Source organism: Diabrotica virgifera, chromosome 2 (assembly GCF_917563875.1).
Source record: "Diabrotica virgifera virgifera chromosome 2, PGI_DIABVI_V3a".
Taxonomy (NCBI): Eukaryota; Metazoa; Arthropoda; class Insecta; order Coleoptera; family Chrysomelidae; genus Diabrotica; species Diabrotica virgifera.
In genome coordinates this window covers 264,484,358-264,502,674 of record NC_065444.1, presented here as the reverse complement: position 1 = coordinate 264,502,674, position 18,317 = coordinate 264,484,358, and the positions used below count along the sequence as shown (strand labels likewise).

Here is an 18,317-nt window from a genome sequence, read left to right as displayed (position 1 = left end):
TATAACAAAAACTTACATGAAATGATTGTGTACAATATTAATACAAGAAGTTTTGTGTATTACATTGTCACATTTTGGTATCAAAATATGTTATGTGATTCTGCGCCTGCGGATTACATCCTAAAAAAGTACTTTTTTATATTTTTGTGATGGTACGGTAACCTCAATTTTCTTCTTCTTATTTTCTTTTAAGGATATTTTAACCTCATTTTTCTCAACATTTAACTAGTTAGTTTTATCTTTGATATTTTATATTACAAAGATATATTTTATATGATGGATAAGAAAACTCTATTATTATCAGCTGCTTCCAGTGCAACATTTCTTAAAAGAAAAGTTAACCTTAAAAGAAAAAAGAACCAATGTGACAGTATAAGGAAAATAACCTAACTGCCCATGCCTGTGTACTAAAAATTGTTATCAAATAGGACATGTTCTAATTTGTATAACATTTTCTGTTAACAGATTTTGTTTCCTGTTTTACATTGTGACAAAACTTAGTATATCATTTTATGTTATAGTCTAAAACAGACTTAAGTAGTGATATTTTGTCATGGACTACCTAAACAACCTAATTAATAAATCCATCTTCACCCGAGTGTTTTTTAGAGGAGGCTTATTTTTTAACATTTGTATTCAGAGAATACAGTGGATTCTAAACCCTTTTTTCAGTGTGTCATTACTTTTTACGTCATATAGCATTTTAAGAATGTCGCAAATCATTACATGACATTTTAGTTAAATCTGACAGTTTTCAGAATATTTATTATATTTATATAAACATCGATATGTATACAAATATTTGCCACAATATTAATATTTAAAATATTGCAATGTAAAAATAAATAAATATAAAATCAAATTTCTGTTACAATGTCTGAAGATACCAATTTTACATAAAATATTTATATTTACGCCGCTGAAAAATACTAACCTAGAAATTACAATTGTCATTTTGCCATATGATATTGTGAAAATACTGTCACGATCGATTACTTTTGTGTCAAATTATCTTTATTCGCATCATTGATTGGTTATCTATTTAGAGTCTTGTAATTGCCAGCCAATTATACATCTATAAGTATAAGTCATTTTAATATGCAAATACCCATCGCCCATCAAGGAATACATAATTTTCCAAGTTCAATGTATAATAATCACAGATGTATGTTTTTTTCTGTCACTTCCAGTTCCAACTGTAATGCATTAGAGAGAATTTGATATCCCATGATGCACCAAAAAAAGGGTTTGGGATGATCTCTAAGCATTTGTAGTCATAAAACTTTTCAAATTTTTCATCCCATATACAGTGAGCACGTAAAGGTTGGAATAAATTCATTTTTTCGAGAATGGACGCTTTTGGAAAAAATCCCGAAAGAGGTCAACTTTTATTTTTAAATTACGACTTTTTGGCATATATAATTCAAAATACATTTTGCTGCTCTCAGAAAACAGAAAAAAATGTTTATTTGAAAAAAAATCATTGCTTTTCGTTTAAATTAAATGCTCAAATTGTCAAGAGGCAGATGGGTGGCTGCTTTAATATTGAATTTGCAAAAAACAATATTTATTTGTCAAATAAACATTTTTTCCTGTTTTCTGATAGCAGTAAAATGTATTTTAAATTAAATAAATTACACAGATTCTTCTTTTTATGACAATAAATTTAATTAAAAAATTTCTTTTTGGACACCCTGTATAAATAATTATGTTATCGTTTATATTGCTGAATAGAGAATATAATTACCTTTCAAATGAGCTATGACACGACCCCTATTCTCATTTAAAAAAATCATCGATGGCGTCATCACACCCAAATGGGTGACGTCACTAGTATGATATAGAGAGAGGTCCTAAATTATGGAATAAATTCATTTTCTCTAAAATGGACGACTATAGAGAAAAATCCGGAAACAGGTCGATTTTTGTTTTTAAATTACAACTTTTTGACATATATTTCATACTAGTGATGTCATCCATCTGAGCGTGATGACGTAATCGATGATTTTTTAAATGGGAATAGGGGTTGTGTGGCACCTCATTTGAAAGGGTTTTCAATTCTCTATTCAGTAATATAAACAATAATATTATTATTTATACAGGGTGACCAAAAAAAAATTTTTGAATTAAATTAATTGACGCAAAAAGAAGAATGTATGCAATTTATTTAACTCAAAATACATTATAGTGCTGTCAGCAAATACAAAAGAAAATGTTTATTTGACAAATAAACATTTCTTTTCGCTTAAATTAAATCACAAACACCCTCCCACCTACCACTTGGCAGTTTGAACATTTAATTTAAGCGAAAAGCAAGGTTTATTTGCCAAATATGTAAACATTTTTTTCTATTTTGTGACAGCGATAGAATGTATTTTGAGTTAAATAAATTGCATGCATTCTTCTTTTTTCTTCAATTAATTTATTTAAAAAATTATTTTTTTGGTCACCCTTTATAAATAATGATATTAATGTTTGTATTACTGAATAGAGAATTGAACGCCATTTCAAATGAGGTGCCACACAACCCCTATTCCCATTTAAAAAAATCATTGATTACGTCATCACGCTCAGATGGATGACGTCACTAGTATGAAATATATGCCAAAAAGTTGTAATTTAAAAACAAAAATCGACCTATTTCAGGATTTTTCTTTATAGTCGTCCATTTTAGAGAAAATAAATTTATTCCATAATTTAGGACCTCTCTGTATATTCCAAAAAGTCGTAATTTAAAAATAAAAATCGACCTGTCTCGGCATTTTTTTCCAAAATTGTTCATTCTCTAGAAAATGAATTTATTCCAACCTTTACGTGCTCACTGTATAAATTGAGCCTTTTGATGGCAGATAAATAACAGGAACACTGAAATCCCATTTCTAAGGAGCTCTTGAGATTCACAATCTAGAAAAACTCAGAAACCACATAAAACAAAAGTGAAGAGTTCAACAACCAACCAAAAATCTTACTGCACACATCTTATGGAAAATATAATGTCACTCAAATTCAATAAAATTTATATGATTAGATTCGTTTTAATATAACGATCAATTCTTATCATTGCGCCAACTCTTAATTATGATTAATTACGGCGCAAATTGCAATTAAAGTTTATCGAAATCACATTTTTGGAGTCCATAAAATGTTAGTTTACAATCATTATTGCTCTGAGTGCTATTCATAACAGCTTAAATCCCGCTGGGCCTAAGCGGATTAGTGAAACTAATCCGCTGATTTATGGAGTACCGAAAATCTGGGTATTTTAAAATATTTTTTCTCTCTCTAACTTATGTACCTACACATTTGATTTCAGATTTATTTATATCAATTTCTGCTCTTATTTTTGAAAATAGAGAGTTGGCGCAATGATAAGATTTGATCGTTAATTTAAAACGAATCTATTGGTATAAATTTTATTGAATTTGAGTGACATTATATTTTCCATAAGATGTGTGCGATGTCCTTTCATTGTTTTGAAGGGAAGACCTATTTAGGCATAAATACCCAATATTTTCAACAATTCTGACATATACTATATATTTTAAAATAAAACTCAATATTTTTGAGATGCATTATATACTGGGGTGCAAAATTAACCGGACACCTTAAAAATGGGTCATTTTTGATGTTTCTAATTTCCTAAACCTGTTGTCCGATTTAAGTGATTTTTTAATATGTTAATAGCCTTATTCTTTATCAATATCGCTGTAATAATATTGTAACTAAACAGGTAAATTTTCATTGCATACCGGGTGTACCAATGAAACTGTGTTTTTTTCTTAAACTGCGCATAACCCCATGGAATATTCTAGCATTTATAAAATACTCAAATTAAAACCCAACTATAACCTTATGTTTTCTCAACACTCTGTTTTTTGATTCATTCGCTTAAGTAGGACCATAAAAAAGTTACGAAATTTAACAACTAGCCATGTTCTTTATTAATACAGGGTGTTTCTAAATAAGTGCGACAAACTTAAAGGGGTAATTCTACATGAAAAAATAATGACAGTTTGCTTTATAAACCTATGTCCACAAATGCTTCATTTCTGAGATAGAGGGTGTTGAAATTTTTCTTACAAACTGACGATTTAATTATTGCTTAAAAACCAGTTGAGATATGCAAATGAAATTTGGTGGGTGTTAAGACGTTGTTATTGTACATTTTTGACACAAAAGTAAGAATTTAATTTTCACCATTGGCACGCATACAGGTAATATAAGCCCTCATATTACTCGTATCCGCGCCAATGGTGAATATTAAATTCTTAATTGTATGTCAAAAAATGTGCAATAACTACTTCTTAAAACCCACCAAATTTCATTTGCATACCTCAACCGGTTTTAAAGCAATAAATAAATCGTCAGTTTGTAAGAAAACTTTCAACACCCCCTATCTCGGAAACGAAGCATTTGCAGACATATCGTTGATAAAGCAAACTGTCATTATTTTTTCATACAGAATTACCCCTTAAAGTTTGCCAAATATTATTTAAAAACATGCTGTATTGATGAAAAACATGGCTAGTTATTAAAGTACCTAACTTTTTTATTATCCAACATAAGCAAATGAGTCAAAAAACAAAATGTTGAGAAAACATCTATAGTTGATTTTAATTTCAGTATTTTATAAATGCTAGAATATTCCACAGGGTGATGCGAACTTTGAGAAAAAAAACACAGTTTGATTGATACACCCGGTATACAATGAAAATTTAACTGTTTAGCAACAATACTACTACAGCGATATTGCTAAAGAATATGGTTATAATATATTAAAAAAATCACTTAAATCGGACAACAGGTTAATTTTGCACCCCAGTGTATGTAATATATCCATTGAATGAAAAACCAACAATTAATTTTTTTTATTCTAGGGAGAAATCAAGTCGTTCAATAAAAGAACGAGAACTTCATCAGAGGGAAAAAGATAGATATTATAGAGAAAAACATTTTGAACAATCCAGTTATGATGGACATTATAGAGACAGGCAAGAAGAGAAGTCAAGAAGCAGACATGAAATGAAGAGGCACGATGACAAAAAGCTAAGTAGTAAAGATTTAAGACACAAAGATTCAGAAAAACACCGTGACTATTATGAAGATTCCAAGCGAAGCAGAGCTGAGAGAGCTGACAAAGCCTTACACGATTTCAGAGCCAGGTTACTCAGCAAAAGATCCAGTAAACCTGATGATGAAGGTAGGATTTTGTTCAAAATAATTAATAATTCTTTTTGAATTATTAATCACTTTACCTTCAAGTGATTAGTCACACATTTCACTAATTTATCATTAGAGTATTAAAAGATTTTATAAATTTCTTTAAGTGCTATGCCCTCTTAGTACACTTTGAATTCAAAACATGATTTAAACGTTATCAAAGGCATGTTAACTCCTTGGCTGCATTACGAGACAAACAAACCTTGTAATACACTTAGGGTAAGAACAGAACAAGTGGGTCGAGGTGGAGGTGTAGGTCGCGGTGGATGCCACTAGTTAAGTCACGGTCGATGTCGACAGCACATAGCAAGGAGGTCACCTGCGCTGTCAGTCGAGCTAGAACCACTATTAAGTGAAGTGGTTTTTTTTTTGGTGGCCGTCATTCTTTGAAAGACTTCGAAGAATGAGATGTCCAAAGAATCTGTACGGAAGTCTCAGAAACTACTGTTAAGACCGATATGCAAGCCTAAGCTGTCCAACAGGAAAAAAGACAAAACATATCACAAAAGGATGTCCACAAGGATCAGTTTGTGGACCTATGTTCTGGGATGTAATGCTAGAGGAACTGTTGGAACAATTGACTATAGATCCTGAAGTGCTTGGAAGCATAGCATATGCAGATGATTTGTTGTTGATCATAGATGCAAACTCAAGAAGAGAATTAGAAAATAAATCAAATGAAGTATTAATAAGAGTAAATGATTGGATGAATAAAGTAAAATTAACAATATCAGATTCAAAAATAACATATAGTTTAATAAACGGAAATTTAGAAAGAGATCCAATTATAAAATTAGAGGGAAAACAATAAAAAGAAAAATGGAAACAAAATATTTAGGTATTATAATAGACGAACAAAAATTATTTACAAAACACATGAATTGTGTCTGTGAAAAGGCAACAAAGATCATGCATAGCATTGCTAGTCTAGCACAGAAGGAATATAGAATTTCGTTCCGACAGATGAGAATATACCTAAGTACAATACTTGCATCAATTGTAGGGTACGGTTCAAGTGTATGGGCACATAGATTAATAAATAAAAAAAATGCAGAAAAATTAAATAGAGCTCAGAGAGGATTTCTTGTAAGAATGACGGGAGCATTTGGAACAACTGCAACACAGGCACTCACAGTTTTAACTGGAGTAATGCCAATGCATTTAGAAACACAAAAAAGAGCATGTAATTATTGGCTAAAAAAAGAAAAACATGAAAAAATAATACAAATAATAGGATTAGATATAAGAAATAAAAGAGAATTAAAAGAAATAATAAATAGAAAAAGACAAAATGAATGGGAAAATTCAACAAAATCTAGACGTTTATACAATTTTATACCAATATTAGAAAACATTACAAATTATTTTAATCCAAAACAAGGTTTAATACACTTTTTAACAGGACATGGACCGTACCCAACATATTTGGAAAGATTTAACTTAAAAGATGATGCATATTGTGAATGTGGAGAACTAGGTACACCAGAACATATAGTGTTACATTGTGAAAATACTATAGAAAATGAAGAACATAGAGAAATGAGAAGAAGATTAGAAAGAATTGAAATAAGAGATATATTACAAAATGAAGAATATTTTGAAATATTAAACAATCTCACACAAATAATATCTAAAAAACAACAAGAAATCTATAATAATAGAAGAAGACAACCAATAATCCAACCCTGATGAAGTTGAGTAAGATAAAATTAAAATAAATAAAATAAAATATAAATTCAAAAATAGATATTTACAATTATAATAATAATAATTCAATATAAAATAAATAAATAAAAATAATAATTCAATACATAATTCATGAAATAAAAAAAAAACTACCAACTCTCTTCTGAAAATAGAGGGACTGTCTTTATAACTTAGAAGGGAGTTGATAGTACCAAAAATATTTTAAATTGTTTATTTAAATTTGTTTTTTAAACGTAATTAATAGATTATGGCAAATTGTTAATTGTAAAAATAGATTTAATAGTTGAGTAAAAAATGTAAAAATATAAAAAAAAATATCTGTAATCCCATCAGGAAAAAACGACCTGGATTAGTCACTAGAGGCCAGGTCATATGTATAAATAATAAATAAAAATAAAATATCAAGTGAAGTAGTTTAATGAAATTTGAATGACTAAAAGACTGTGCTTTTGCGATGTTGTGTCAGTCAAGTGATGGTAGTGATGAAATGTCAGCTGTAAATAATCAGATCCTCCTTCATATTTCAAAAATTTACTGAATTTAATTACTTTAGAAATTCAAAAATAAACTGAATACAAAAAAGGGATTATATAAAAATTATCAACTCAGATAGCGCAGGTAATGACAACTTGGCTTCGAATGGACCAATCACAGGGAAGCATCCTTGTAGGCCACCCAGTAGACATCCATGTAAAACAAACTCATTTTATTTTCAAAAGAATCGATGTAAACCTCCTGGATGGCATCGCGCTAAACCTCCACCGCGAGTTACCTGCTCTGTTCTCTTCCATTCACTACAATGTATTTGTTTTACATGGATATCGACATCGACCACAACCTACACCTCCACCGTGACCCACTTGTTCTGTTCTTAACCTAATGGTTGGCTGTGTCGTAACATACTGTGACAAAGGTTCACTACGGGAGATATATCAATGGCGTAGAGTGAAACCCTCGTATCTCAATTTTTATATAAAAAAAAATGATTGTGTTATTCCAATGAATACCTCGTAAGCTATTAGTGCAATAAAGATGGTTGCTCTAGCTTAAGAGCGGTGACATCTAGTGACGTGAATGTAAACCACGTAGCCATCTTGTAAAATTTAAATAAAATGAAAACCTTGTATGTAACGACGTGGTAATTGTTTTGTGAAAATCTTTGAACATCGGTTTATATAATGTAAGTTTTTTGTTTATCTAATTAAAAACTAGTAAATGCATGACACTTGTTTCATAATTTTATATTATTTAGTCTCTTGATAAAATGGTTTTGGTATAAAAAATGTTTTTTGTTAAACTCTCTGAAAACCACGTATGAACCTCTTATTCCATAATGAATGTTACATCCCACGAATGTTTAGTGTTTGACATACGAGTATTTCATGCATCGTATTCGACGATGTTCCGTATTATAATACAACGTTACATTATTTAATTTCAGGTCATCTAGAGGAAAATCTATAGTGCAGCTAGCTTTAGCACAAAATGAATCGTCAGAAGATGTACATAGTGAAACAGACAATATCATTCCCTCTACGTCTACAGGTGTTTGTAGGGCTTCCCCAATGGAGTTGTTGGAAGATAACGATGACTCTGATGCTGATCCACTATTCAACCCAGAAGATGAGACAGAATCGGAGTCTGAACCTGATGAAGAAAGACAAAATTTATCAAATGAAGCACCTTTACCAATAATGACTAATACGAAGACAAAACGAGCAAAACGAGGACGAGCAAGTAAAGACAACTGGACTTCGGAGAAACAAAGATTACAAAGAAATAAGGGAGAAGAATATTTTGGTAGACGAAAAACAGAACAAGGAAAAATTGTTTTTGATGTACCTAGGGCATCAAGACAACTGAAACCTCGATGTAACCACACAATTTCTGCATTCTTTAAGTGCAGTTCTGTAAGTGATAATTTAAGGCAGAATATTTTTACTACTTACTGGAATATGAGTCGTCCGGAAAAAAAAATGTTTTATAAAAGCACTAGTTTTGAAGAAGGAAGTTAAACAAAGGCGAACAGATAATCCAAATTCTCGTAGAGGCATTTTTGATGAAATAAATTTATCTTTATTCCGACCAAAAAAAGACCAGTGCGATATCTGCTGTGGCTACAGAACAAAAAATATTACTGAGATTTTTTATAATAGGCATATTGAGCGTAAAGATGAGGCGAGGAAGGAGAAAGACAAGGACAAGGAAAATCAAGATCCATCTGTAGTGGTGTTTACGATTGACCTACAAGCCGTACTACTTTGCCCTTTTTTAAAAGCTTCGGCACTTTATTACAAAACGAAACTTCTTGTACACAACCTAACTATTTATAATCTAGGAAATCATGACGGATTTTGCTTTTTTGTGGGACGAGACACACGGAGGCCTTAATGCTGACGAATTTTTCAGTATTTTGTATGATTTCATTATCCATAATATTGACAGAACTGTAGTAAAAGAGGTAATTTTCTTCAGCGATGGTTGATCATACCAAAACCGCAATGCAATTTTATCTAATGGATTGCTTCTGGCGTCAGTAAAAACAGGATTAATTATTACTCAAAAGTTTTTAGAAGAGGGTCACACCCAAATGGAGTGTGACTCGATGCACTCCACGATTGAACGACATCTAAGAAATAGGGAGATCTATTCAATAGCAGGATACGTAGAAGTGTGCAAGACAGCTCGTACGCATCCTAGACCATACCAAGTAAAGTACTTGCAATACGACTTTTTCTTAAAATTTAAAGATGTCCCTTATGTAAACTCAATACGTCCTGGTAACCGTGTTGGAGATCCTGTTGTAGTGGATTTGTGTGCAATACAATACCATCCTGAAGGTACGATGCAAGTGAAGAAAAAATTGTCAGATCCTTACGAGAATTTACCCAGGCGCATTAAAAAACCGGAAGCCTCTGACAACTTTATGCAATTATACACCAAAAGAAATTCTATTAAAATACAGAAACTTAATCATCTTCAAGAATTAAAGATGGTCATTCCAAAAGATATTCATTCATTTTATGATGAGCTACCACACTAACAATAAACTTTTTCGTAATTTTGTTTGATTTAAGAATTTATTATTTGTTCGTTTTATCCTAAAAGATAATCAGTTTTAGTTTTAATGCATTGTGAACTTATTTTTTTAAAAACTGTTAATAAAAGTATACGCTTAATACCGTATTGCTTATTTCATAATGCATGAAATACTCGTATAAATACTAACTCACGTTGCGTGAAAATCACGTAAGTCACGGTACTACGTCATAGTAATGATTTTTTAAAAAAGTAATGTGTAACCTAAAAAAGTATTGCCCTTTAAACATACTATCCAATAAAATATTTAAATTTTTCGATATTCTAAACTAAAAAACAGTTTTAACTGTTTCCTGTAAAATTTGCAATTTTTGACATACGAGGGTTTCACTCTACGCCATCGATATGCCTTTTAACACACTCAACGTAAGTTTAATAATACCTCTAAACGCAGCCAAATTGTTAATGTTAATTGTAGATGACTTTCATTATTACGTGGTATGTTACACACTTAAAGATTTCTCATATTTTGTAAATGATACTTTTAATTAATGGGTATTGCTAAGTTTACTTAGAGATAAATAACGCTTTCTTAAACTATTTTAGATTCATTTGTTTCAGCTGGGCATTCCAGGCATAAATCTTCACATAAAGAGAGAAAACACAAATCTCGCAATGTTGATCCGTTGGAAGGCGAAGCAGGAATATTAGTTAAAGAAATTATTCATATCACCACCGAGGATAAAAAGCAAAGAAAAGATAAGGATGAATCGAAAATGACTGAAGAGGAACGGGCTGAACAGGAACAGAGAAAGCAAAAATTCATGGAAGCGGGTAATGTTTAGTTTACTTTTCTATTTGCTTAGCTGTAATCTTTTTATCTTTTGATCACATTTAAAAGTTAGAAATACCAAGGTCAACAGGAATGTGGAATGAAAGGTTTTATATCATGCTAAAGTGTACGAGAACAAGACAAGTGTAACGCAGTTTTAGCTTTATTTTGTTGTAATAGAGACAAATTTCTTTCATATTATAAGGAGCTTTCTTTTTAAGTCTGCTTTAAATGTATTTTTTCTGTTCTAGAACGGGAAATGGCCAGGTTAAAAGAACAATCCCGAATGGAAAGAGAGCGTCGTCATTTGGAGAAGGCAACTAAAAGGAAACTGGAGGAGGATATTTATAGAAAGCGACAGAAAGTGGAAGACGCACCTGTCATAGTGTCTGACACTTCAGATATGGAGCCGGAAGTTTATCAACACAAGTCATACGAAAGTGATCACAGTCCTGCTTATGACAAGAGTCCTTCGGTTCATAGCGACTCCTCCAGGGGCAGTTCACGGTCTAAAGGTAATATTAATTTTATTTTCTTACTTTATTTCAGTATCAACACCATATTTATGAGAGTTTTTTCTTTAACTCTGCTAAATTTACAGTAGTCTTTATGGTGCAGCATTATTTTCTGTCAATTTTAACATTTTCAAGGCGTTATTTACTTATTAATTTTAAGCCAGATTGTGTGTGTGTGTTTGTGTTTTAATGGCACTGGTTTTCACAACCAACTGGCCAGTCAATTTCATAATAATTTTTTAGATTATAACTACTTATCACTAACTCAGGGGAGTAATGTGTAGTGTGTGTGTTGAGTAAGTGTCTTGTTACTTTGCAAAGTCGCCGTCATTGTCTTTGCAAAGAGACGCTAATTAATTGTATCCGAACGTCTGCGGTCCCTCCGTAAGCCAGATTCATTTTCCCTAGATTAAAGGATTTAATTGTTACTATTGCAAATTATAATTAGTTCATAATTAATATACAGAGAGAGTCTGTAAAGTGGAATAAATTCAATATCTCAAATACTAATTGTTTTTTTGGAAAATGCTCAGACCCGTCGATTAGTATTTCAAATTGTCCTTTTTGACATTCAATAATAATGTATACAGGGTGTCCCAATTTAGAGATATGACGTCATCGTCGATTTTCTTAAATGGCAACACTGTCATTTTGATAGCTAATTTGATAGGGTTTGTAAAGTTATACATAACTGCAAAATATCAAATTTTTATTCTCTACCATTTACAAGATAATAGAAAATAACAAAGTTATATCTGTAATTTGGAATATATTCAATAATTAAAATACTAACTGTTTTTTTGAAAAATGCTCAGACCCGTCGATTAGTATATCAAATTGTCCTTTTTGACATATAATAATAATGTATACAGGGTGTCCCAATTTAGAGATATGACGTCATCGTTGATTTTCTTAAATGGCAACACTGTCATTTTGATAGCTATTTTGATAGGGCGTGTAAAGTTATACACAACTGCAAAATTTCTAATTTGTATTCTCTACCATTTAGATGATAATTAAAAATAACAAAGTTATGAAAAAGAAGTAATCAACTAATAATTGAATTTAATTATTTCAATAAATTAAGCAAAAACTCATAATGTTGCCCTCAATTATTGTCAAATTGTCAATGGGCAACGTTATGAGCATTTGCTTAATTGAAATAAATAAATTCAATTATTATTTGATTACTTCTTGTTCTTCATAACTTTGTTATTTTTTATTATCTTGTAAATGGTAGGGAATAAAATTTTGAAATTTTTCAGATGTGTATAACTTTACACACGCTATCAAAATAGCTATCAAAATGATAGTGTTGCCATTTAAGAAAATCAACGATGACGTCATATCTCTAAATTGGGACACCCTGTATACATTATTATTATATGTCAAAAATGACAATTTGATATACTAATCGACGGGTCTGAGCATTTTTCAAAAAAACAGTTAGTATTTTAATTATTGAATATATTCCAAATTACAGATATAACTTTGTTATTTTCTATTATCTTGTAAATGGTAGAGAATAAAAATTTGATATTTTGCAGTTATGTATAACTTTACAAACCCTATCAAATTAGCTATCAAAATGACAGTGTTGCCATTTAAGAAAATCGACGATGACGTCATATCTCTAAATTGGGACACCCTGTATACATTTTTATTGAATGTCAAAAAGGACAATTTGAAATACTAATCGACGGGTCTGAGCATTTTCCAAAAAAAACAATTAGTATTTGAGATATTGAATTTATTCCACTTTACAGACTCTCTCTGTATAAGCATATATTAGTGTTAAGGCCGGCCATTGGTAATGTTATAAGTATAGGCGATCCCATCACCTTTATAAAGTACACCACTCATAATCTAGAGCATATATGTATACCGAAAAATGCTTAACCTACTAACAATATATCTCGCTAATTACAGCCATATTTTTGCTATCCTACCTGTTGTGTATTGTTTATAAAAAAATGTGAAAGTTTTGCTTTTTTCTCAATAAATATAAGAGCGTTTATATCTAAATCACTCAAGTGTTTAAATGAATTTCATGATAAAATTCCGTCTAGAACTAAAATATATGTAATGGAAGGATGTAACGTTAAAAAATGTGAATTAATAAAGTACTTTTTGCGTGGTGTACTTTTAAAATAAATTTCTGCAATTAATGGAAATTGGCATGTGAAACGTAAATATTGGACATATAATACGAAAAAAGTATAGGAATCTGTAAGAATCTAAGCTCTGTTAATATAGCCATTATGTATAAGATGGCGCTACGAAAAAAATTACATGAATATGAAAAATTCAGGAGCGTAATGGCTCGTTTGAAACTTTACTTTGGAAATTTCGGTACTTGACGAATATGAGTTTACTAAACCGTTTGCAAGCGAGAGTAATAAAAAAAAAAGGCGCATCTGACCTTGGCGTCTCTTGCTATTCTAGTCATACTGTATAGAGTACTAACGTAAAAATCGGAAGATCGAAAAATAGAAAAATAATAAAATTAAAAAATCGAAAAATTGGGAAATCGAAAACTCTACACTTTTTAATTTATAGGATAAACTATGATTAAAAAATTCTTGAATGTCTTTGATTTTATTAAAATACCAATTTCGATTATTTATTTTCTTGAAATATAAAATTTTAAAACAACCAAAAAATATTTATAATAAGTTAAATTCTAATAAATAAAAATAATTTTGAATTAATTCAGAAAGTCGAAAATTGGTGTTTTCATAAAATTTAGATTCAAGTAACATTAGATAATTTAAATTAAGTTTTACCTCTTTTTCACTCTGCACAATACACAATTAAATTGTAATATATTACACACTCAGAACTAACTAGAACAACCACTAGGAACGATACGACTACCTAATGACCAATGAAAGAGTCGGGAGTCGGGCTTCTTCAGCCCTATTTAAATATAAAGTTTCTTTTGAAAACAGCCGACAAATTAAAATATTAATTGCCGCCGTCCTACCGCAAACGCGGCTGCTATTTAAAAAACACCGCCAAAAATCTTCAAAGGATTATCATTGATTTTACTGCTCGATCCTTGTTCCCAGTTGTTTACAGTAGGAATCGATTGTAGTGCCGCCGGTACCACCTCCTGCCAATTAGGCGTTCGCATGGCACGCGCCGCTTTCTTTCATGTGAGCCGCTTTTGCGGTACTTTGAAGTTTCGCCGCTCGCTAGACGCGTGCCGCTTGCTTTCATGTAAGCCGCTTTTGGGGCAATTTAAAGAAATAGTAAAATAAATGATAATTTACAAGTTTTATTACACAAGATATTACCCAATTCATAAATAAATCAATTTTTAATATACATATTACATTTTAATAAAAATAGACAATTAGAAAAATTTGAGTGATATAATTGTTCTTCCCTGGTATCAGTGGCGGATCCAGAAATTTTGTTTGGGGGGGGGTCATGGGTCTTGAGGGTGATTAATTACCTATCTTTGATGCAAGGTGACTTAGTCTTACCAACCTTAGGATACGTGGGTTTACAATTATGGGGGGGGGGGGTCATGACCCCATGACACCCCCTCTGTATCCGCCAGTGCCTGGTATAATTTTATAATATTTGGACATGAGAAGTAGGTAACAAACTATGATGAACCAATATGCGAAATAGATTTCTCCAATACTTTTGGTTTAGATTTTTCCACGAGATACGAGCACAGTATTTATCCGAGTAAAATTTTCAGCGAGACCCCGTCCTTAAACCGCCTAGAAAATTAAAAGTTCGCACCTGATATATAAAACGATTTCGAGTGGCGTAACAAACTCCGTCGGGGCTCCCCCCGCAGAATTGGAAATGAGACCCCCTTTAAAAAATTACTAAATGCGTCTTGTATAACAAAAACGTATATGTGTTAGTGTATTTATGCACTGTTTATTATATTTTTGATCTTTATTGGTATAGAATAAAATAAAACAAAAATTGAGAGCCTAGGCGCAAAATTTCGTGCCAATGCTTTTTAAATGCATTCATTTTTTTCTAATTATGAGAAAACTAGTTAGTATTTTTGAAAAATTTAAACGCAAATGAAATATTACATATGAATCCTGAAAACTTTAATGTTTAATTCAATACGTTACAGGGATTAAAAAAACATTTAGTATGATTTTTAATTTCAAATATCCCATTTAAAAGAGACTTTTGTTTATTCTAAGGGACTTTTAGCCCTCGGTAATAATGTAATCTTTCATTTTGCGTTTAACCTTTTCAAAAATATTTATTATTTTTCTCAGGATTCGAAAAAAATGAATGCATTTAAAAAACATTAGTCCTAAATTTGGCGCTTACACTCTTTAAATTATTACATTATTACATAGTATCATTCTATGAAATTAACAACTTTCTTCGTGCACTACTATCAGCGAATATATTATCTACAATTATTTTATTAATATCTATCTGATGGCAACTTTGTTTTCAATATGTACTTATAAGCGTTAGAGAAGATAACCGTGCTTCTGACATTGTACTACGAAGGTATGGTTTTATTAATTTAAGTTTAGAAATATGTACCTATATCTCTTTGAACTAGCGGTTATGATACACTTCTAAGATGTAAAACTTTAAAATCGTTGTCCACTTTGTACATACTTATAAATCCAGCTTGAATTTGTTCAATAACTACATCGAGATTTCCGAAAAACACGCCTACTATATAATAGAAATATAATATTATAGGTATTTTTTCAGGGTTTGAGATGAATTGATCATGTAAGAATTCATCAGGATACTTCTTAACTCTACCAAACCGTTTGATTTTAATACAGAGAAGGCCACAATTAGTAGCAAAATCTTTGGTTTCTTGTAAAAATGACGTATAGTGTTGCCTAAAGATTTGACAAAAATTCTTTACAGTTATGTAAAAGTACTACTTTATTTTGAAAATAGATAAAAGAAGAAAAATTCAAAATGTTCTATTTTACTCTTTTAATCATTAGTTGTCATTCTCTACTCAAGATCTGGGGTAGTTAATATTATTTTAGACAGTGTTTCTAAAATTTTCATGTAGTTCTGCTTTACACCAAGCACAGTTTGAAATCTGGATGACCGATAGTCGCCGATAGCGTTTTTAGAGTAAGCGATTTTGATTGGACGCTTTTCTGCATTGTTTGCGCCGCTAAATCGAATCGAGGGAAGTTTTTGAAGATCTCCAGGCACTGCTTAAAAACTTTACGTATGCATGCGTAAAATAATATATCAATAACACATTTTTACATATTAGACGACAAAATGGGGCCCCTGATATATTGGGGCCCCCCCGCAAGCTTCATGCTACGGGGGCCTCTGTTACGCCCCTGCGTCTCAGCGAGGCCACAGACTGCAGACTTTTTAGTCGGCCGATAGTTTAGTCGGGTTGGGCTGTTCCTATCTCCTAGCGTTAGTTGTCGGCCGAGACTGAATCGGTGTAATGTGCGCACCTGCATACCTCTCTGTACTGATTAAGAACCCAACTAAACTATCGGCCGACCCCAACTAAACTATCGGCCGACGAAAAAGTTTGCAGTCTGCGGCCTCGCTTAGATATCTATTGCGTTATTTCTCCGATAGAGGCAGCATCTCTCAGGAAAGAATCTTTTCTCTCTGTTGTACTGCTAGTAGGGGACCTCTCTTTCATACAACGGCCGGCCTTAAGAAGGGAGGGGGTATGGTCAGATTGATCGGATCAAAAATACCGGAAATATAGCATGTTGAATATTAAGCAGATTCGCGCCAGCACACGTTTGAGCGTAGTGAGAAACATTTAACAGCTGTTCTCATTTTCTTTTGTAAATTACTCCGCGATTCAAAAACATTCCGGTGTGCATCATTTTACGATTTGACAGAAAAAAAAAGAAATTGAAAATAAATTTGCAAAACTTTAAACATGGTTTGCCAAAAGTTTGTTGACATTGTAATTAAAAAATTAGACATTTTTGAATATTTTTTATTTTATTTTTATTTTTTGTTTAATAATATAATAAATATGTTGATTTTCACCATTTTTTACAGAAAATTTTCTTATTTTGACTTCTGAGTGATGTCAAAAACTCAAAAATTATATCATACTAAAAAAAACTCGATAGCGATACCTCGAGAAACTCATAAGTTAATAATTTTTTGAAGTTATTCTTCTTTAGGCGCGATTGAGAGTAAAATTTCATAAATATGCGCGCATGCGCACACAGACAGTAATAGTTCGTTGCTAATCTTTCAAGATAGGTATGTATGTATCTGTATCAGCGCAAATATGTTATTAAAAGAATATATTAGTGTTTTTAGTAAATGTATTATTTATTATAATTTTTGGATTTGTCTTTCTCTGTATAAAATATTATGTATGTAGGCATAACATTTTTATATGTCTATTTGTCACCGTGTTGTGTAATTATATCCGAAACTTATGTGTCACTTAAAGAAGCTCGGTGGCGTAGTTGGAAGAGCGTTGGGCCAATGATTGGAAGGTTGCGGGTTCCAATCCTGGACGATTCATATATTTTTTTTAATTTTTGGTTGTTTTAATAAAAATTTTTGAAAGTGGTAGATAAGAAAGTTAGTTTAATATTTAAATAAAATACAAATAACATGTTAAGTATATTTACTTCGTTGAAATTATATAATAGAAGAATAACTTCTTACGTGCGTACAAAGTACACACACATTCTTTTTTTTTTATTTTGTGTTTCACATCATCTATTGACGAGTTCTGATGTCCACCACAAAATCCATTTTTTTAGGCGTTGGCAAAAATTTGCAACTGTTGGCTTATTTTTCAATAATTGCCTTGAAATTTGTTTTGAATATTCTTTGAATTGAACTGAATATGTATATTTAATTTAAAAATAAAATAATTCCACCATAGTGTAAAAAAATTCACAAAAATGTTCTTGAAATGTTGATTTCAAACCATAACCCCCGCACTTAAGTTCATATTACTTCTTTCAACAGCTCTGCATCCATCACCAAAAATGTTTTGCATCCATCACAGAAAAAAACTT

General features: G+C 31.3%; 2 protein-coding genes across 4 annotated transcripts in view; one reads left to right on the top strand and one right to left on the bottom strand.

The window, feature by feature from the left end:
* LOC126880619 (dihydrofolate reductase) overlaps positions 1 to 14,168 on the bottom strand; it is a 29,144-nt gene extending 14,976 nt beyond the window's left edge. The window contains exon 1 of the mRNA XM_050644625.1: positions 14,100 to 14,168. The gene's annotated coding sequence lies outside the window, so the exon portion shown is untranslated. The remainder of the gene's footprint in view (positions 1 to 14,099) is intronic.
* Positions 1 to 18,317, top strand: part of LOC126880618 (cyclin-dependent kinase 11B) — a 52,899-nt gene that overhangs the window by 18,075 nt on the left and 16,507 nt on the right. For 2 of the 3 annotated variants that reach the window (XM_050644623.1, XM_050644620.1), the window contains exons 3-5: positions 4,878 to 5,200; positions 10,573 to 10,800; positions 11,050 to 11,313. In XM_050644623.1, coding sequence (XP_050500580.1) covers positions 5,023 to 5,200; positions 10,573 to 10,800; positions 11,050 to 11,313 — 670 coding nt within the window. In that variant the 5' untranslated portion in view covers positions 4,878 to 5,022. The remainder of the gene's footprint in view (positions 1 to 4,877; positions 5,201 to 10,572; positions 10,801 to 11,049; positions 11,314 to 18,317) is intronic. The other variant, XM_050644622.1, reaches the window with a different exon arrangement.